Below are 4,364 nucleotides of genomic sequence, written 5' to 3' on the forward strand. Positions count from 1 at the left end.
ATAGACGTATAGGTCGCATGGGGACCCAGTGCTTAAATCGCTAGGGTCTGAAGTGATGGTAGTCATGAAGAACTGAACCCTTAAACCTGAGGGAGGACCTTGGACCTGCGTTTGCTCAGCCTCTGTGTCAGAGCTGAATGGAACTGTCGAACTTCTCTGATTCGCGTCTACCATGAAGCAAGTTTATGAGGTGAGTGGTGTTTTGAATGAGAAAATCCCTAATAGGCTCAGAAGTTTGAATACCAGGTCCCCTTGGTAGAGCTCTTCGGGTAGGTTTAGGAGATGTGGCCTTGCTGGAGGAGGTGTGTCACTGGAGGCAGGCTTTGAGGTTTCAAAAGCCTCCCACCATTCCCACGGTGCGGTGCGCTCTGCCACATGCTTGGTGGCAGGATGCGAACTCTCAGCGGTTGCAGACACCATGCCTGCCTGCTGCCACACTGCCCTGCCATAGTGGTGACAGACTCTTATTCCTACGGAACCGTAAGCCCACATAAACACTTTCTATAAATTGCCTTGGTCATGGTGTTGTATCAGAGCAATGGACAGCTAATGAATGTGTGCCAGGTGCACTAAAACCGTAGGCAAGTTGCCTCAATCCAGTCTTCGGGAGAAACTAAAAGATGTTCTCTTGCCCTTTCTTTTGAACCACCCGCCCCCTTAGAAGCCCTCGGGAGCTGTCCTCCCACCCTCATTCTGTGCACCTGTCATTCCTCATCTCCCGCATCCTTCCAGGTATCTACCCAGATGCCCAGGGTAGCCAGGTGTCTGTGCCCTCTGTTTTCTATTTAGTCCTATAACTATATTAGCCATCTTAGGGACACTTCTAGCTTGTTGTCCTTTCTCCTGGGAATTTATCTGCCTTTCCTTGGTCAAAGCCAGCCACCCTCCCTTCCTAGCAGTACATCTCCTGCTTATTGCCCCATTCAAACAAACAGCTTCAACCCCCAGCTGACGTCTTCCCAGACCAGAATTACCATAGACAGGAGCTGGAGAGAGATGGCTCAGAGGTTCAGAGCATTGGCCGCTCTTCCAGAGGACACACATGGCAGCTCACACCTGTCTGCACCTCCTGTTTCAGGGGATCCGACACCCCTCACACGAACATGCATGAGGACAAAACACCAATGTACATAAAATACAAATAAATGTTTTAAAAATTACCCTAGACACATCTTGTCTAGTTGCAAGAAATAGGTACCCATTCACACTCACTGGAGGCAAAATGAGAAATTTATTTTATGGTATCAGTTGTCCCAGAAAAATCAACGATACAGTGCCTAAGTATGCATAATGCCCTGGGATTAATCTCTAGGTTCACAAAATAGAAAAAAAGGAGGAGGAGGAGGAAGAGGAGGAGGAGGAGGAGGAGGAAGAAGACATAAAACTCAAGAAATACCATCAAGTGGCCGTTGGACCACAGGGATTAAAACTATGCTTTCAGCTCTTACCCCCTGCCCTTCAGCACCAAGTCTTTTTTAAAGCATATCTGAGCATGTATCATCCTCACGCTTCTTGCCATTCTGCCTTTCTCTACTTCTCTGCCCACTTGATACAAGTGGTCCCATATAAATCCCAAGTTATGCAGCTCTTCAGCTTGAGCGATGTCCAATAAGACTATAGAATTCCAATGGCAGAAACCCAAGGAAGGGACTCATTCCATGCTGTCTAATTGGGCTACAAACAGCAACTAAATGTCTATTTGTAACCAGAGGGTTCTTTTGTGAAACAAAGTGGTACTTGTTTCAAAGGAATAGGTTTTAGGGAAATGGGATAATGTCCCGGTAGATATTCCCAAACCTCAAAGCAGCTGTACTGTGTGGCACTAAGTGCTTACTGGAATGATACCTAGTCGGTGTACAGAGGACCAGCGGGGACAGTGAAGAGGACAGTGCGGGACTCCTCTGACCATCCAGTCAATGACCTTTAGTGGTTGGAGCGACTTCCAGGAGCAGCTGGAGATGCGTCGTGGCCGCTTGCATGCACTTGGACTGACACCGGAAGTGGAAAAGCAGGAAATACACCAGGAAGCCACTGAGCAGGAAGCAGAAGATGTACAGGAATTCCGCCTGGGGATGGTCGATGACGGGTGCCAGCACCAGGTAGAGAGATACCAGGAGCATGACGGCGGGAATGAAGGTGGGGACCTGCAGAGGGCACAGAGAGTTGTTTATTTGACCCCTGAGACGGGAAGGATGAGGGAGGGGTGTCCTTGAGTTGTGTCCTTCCTACCTACCTCTCAGTTATTTCTACCTATCGTTAGTGTTCCTCCTCCAGTATGTGATAGGATACCTGACTGGGCCAGGGGAGCCACCTGCTGGGCTGCATGGGGGTGGGGTGTGGAGGGGGGGGGCTCGCTAAAAAGCAGAGTCTGGGGCCCAGCATTAGCTTCTCTGTGCTATGAGGCCTCTGTGTATGTGCTCCATCTTTCTCCCCTGTGGCCCTACAGAGGAGAAATGGCCAATAACCCTTTCTACCCCACCCACAAAATGTGCAACGCTCTACCAAATACAGTGGCAAGTAGCAGCTGCTGACATTCCTTGTCTAGGCCAATGGTTCTCAACCTGTGGGTCTCGACCCCTTTCAAGGTGGGTGGTAGTAGCCAGGGGTCAGGGGGGGACGAACAACACTTTCACAGGGGCCACATATCAGATACCTTGCATATCAGGTGTTTGCATTATAATTCATAACAATAGAAAAATTATAGTTAACGAAGTAGCACCAAAAATAACTTTATGGTTGGGGGTCACCAAAACAACATGAGGCGTTGTATTAAAGGGTCCGAAACATTAGGAATGTGGAGAACCATTGGTCTAGGCCTTGGAGGAGGCAGTGGCCCAAAGATATACTTCATATACAGCCTAGATTGAAAGATGCTCAGCGTCTGTCCTGAAGGCTACCTTGTAAGTGTGGGGAAGATTCTTTGTCTTTATTCGCAAGTACAGGAGACAGCCAAAGGTGGTTCCAGAGGTGAGCCAGGAGAGGAAGCTGTAGTGAAAAAAAAAAAAAAAAAAAAAGGAAAGTGTAGCTGAGACCCTCCCTCCTCCCTGATAGAACCCGCCTGGATCAGGACCACGTGTTCAAAGAGCAGGGGAGCATTTGGCTTTCTTTAGAGGAGAGCCTAGGTCTAGACAGATGGCTCAGGGGTTAAGAGCAGTTGCTCCTCTTACAGAGGACCCAGCTTAGGTTGTCAGCACCCATAGGGTGGCTCACAACCATCCTTAACTCCAGCCCCAAGAGATCTGATGCCTTCCCCCGACCTCTGTGGGAACCAGGCATGAATGTGGTACAAAAACATACATAAAGACAAAACACATATACCTATAAAATAAAATCAATAAATCTTTTTTTGTTTTGTTTTTCGAGACAAGGTTTCTCTGTGTAGCTTTGGAGCCTGTCCTGGAACTCACTCTGTAGCCCAGGCTGACCTCGAATTCACAGAGATCTGCCTGCCTCTGCCTCTCAAGTGCTGGGATCAAAGGCGTGCGCCACGATCACCTGGCAAAAATCAATAAATCCTAAAAACAAAACAAAAAAATCTAGAGATGATCCTGTGAGTCACAAAACAAATGAAATTGGGATAAGAACTTGGTAGACAGAAGGGATGAAGATTGGGGTGGGATGGGGGGATATGAGAGGGCAGAGGGATGAGTATGGCCAGAATGTATTTTATACATATATGAATTTGTCAAAGAATAATTGCTTCTTGGCCTTTCAGTGAAAGTCAAATGTGAAACAGTCAAAATAATAAATTAATGTTTAAAATAAAATCTTTTTTTAAAAAAAGAGGGCGTGGTGGAATCTCAAGGAGGCTATGCTCACTGGAGGGGGCCTCATCAAAGCAGAGCTCTTCTCCCAACCCATCTTTCCTTCAGGGCTGGCGACATTACATGTAGGTGGATAAACACCCCAGCAGCCCTTGCCCCTGTCCCTTCCAAGGTCGATAGCTTGTGTGGCTGCAGCCATTCTGATAAAAATTCCATCTGAAGGTCTAGTAAAGAGCATGCCGCACAAGTGTGAAGACCTGAGCTCAATCTCCAGAACGCATGGGGAAAAGCCAGGTGTGGCGCTACGTACGGGCTTGTAATCCCAGCACTGTGAAGGCAGGGACAAGGAGATCCCCGGGGCTCACTGGCCAGGCAGCCTAGCCCACTGAGCTAGTTCTGCACATGGGAGGCAAAGGCAGAAATATCGCCATACGTTCTAGGCCAACTTGGTCTACATAGCATGTTCTAGAACAGCCAGAGCTACACAGTGAGACCCTATATGTGCTGGCTAGTTTTATGTCAATTCAACACAAGCTAGAGTTAGCCTGAAAGAAGGGACTATCAATTGAGGAAATGCTTCTCCGTACCATCTGACTATGG

At 47.9% G+C, this 4,364-nt stretch overlaps 1 protein-coding gene across 1 annotated transcript in view; it reads right to left on the reverse strand.

Moving 5' to 3' along the window:
- Positions 1-1,281: 1,281 nt before the first annotated feature.
- The window catches only part of LOC114692032 (b(0,+)-type amino acid transporter 1-like), a 10,782-nt gene continuing 7,699 nt past the window's right edge, over positions 1,282-4,364 (reverse strand). The window contains exons 5-6 of the mRNA XM_028867647.2: positions 2,898-2,985; positions 1,282-2,144 (exon numbers count right to left, since the gene is read on the reverse strand). Coding sequence (XP_028723480.1) covers positions 1,914-2,144; positions 2,898-2,985 — 319 coding nt within the window. The 3' untranslated portion in view covers positions 1,282-1,913. The remainder of the gene's footprint in view (positions 2,145-2,897; positions 2,986-4,364) is intronic.

This window comes from Peromyscus leucopus, chromosome 22 (genome assembly GCF_004664715.2).
Source record: "Peromyscus leucopus breed LL Stock chromosome 22, UCI_PerLeu_2.1, whole genome shotgun sequence".
Classification (NCBI taxonomy): domain Eukaryota; kingdom Metazoa; phylum Chordata; class Mammalia; order Rodentia; family Cricetidae; genus Peromyscus; species Peromyscus leucopus.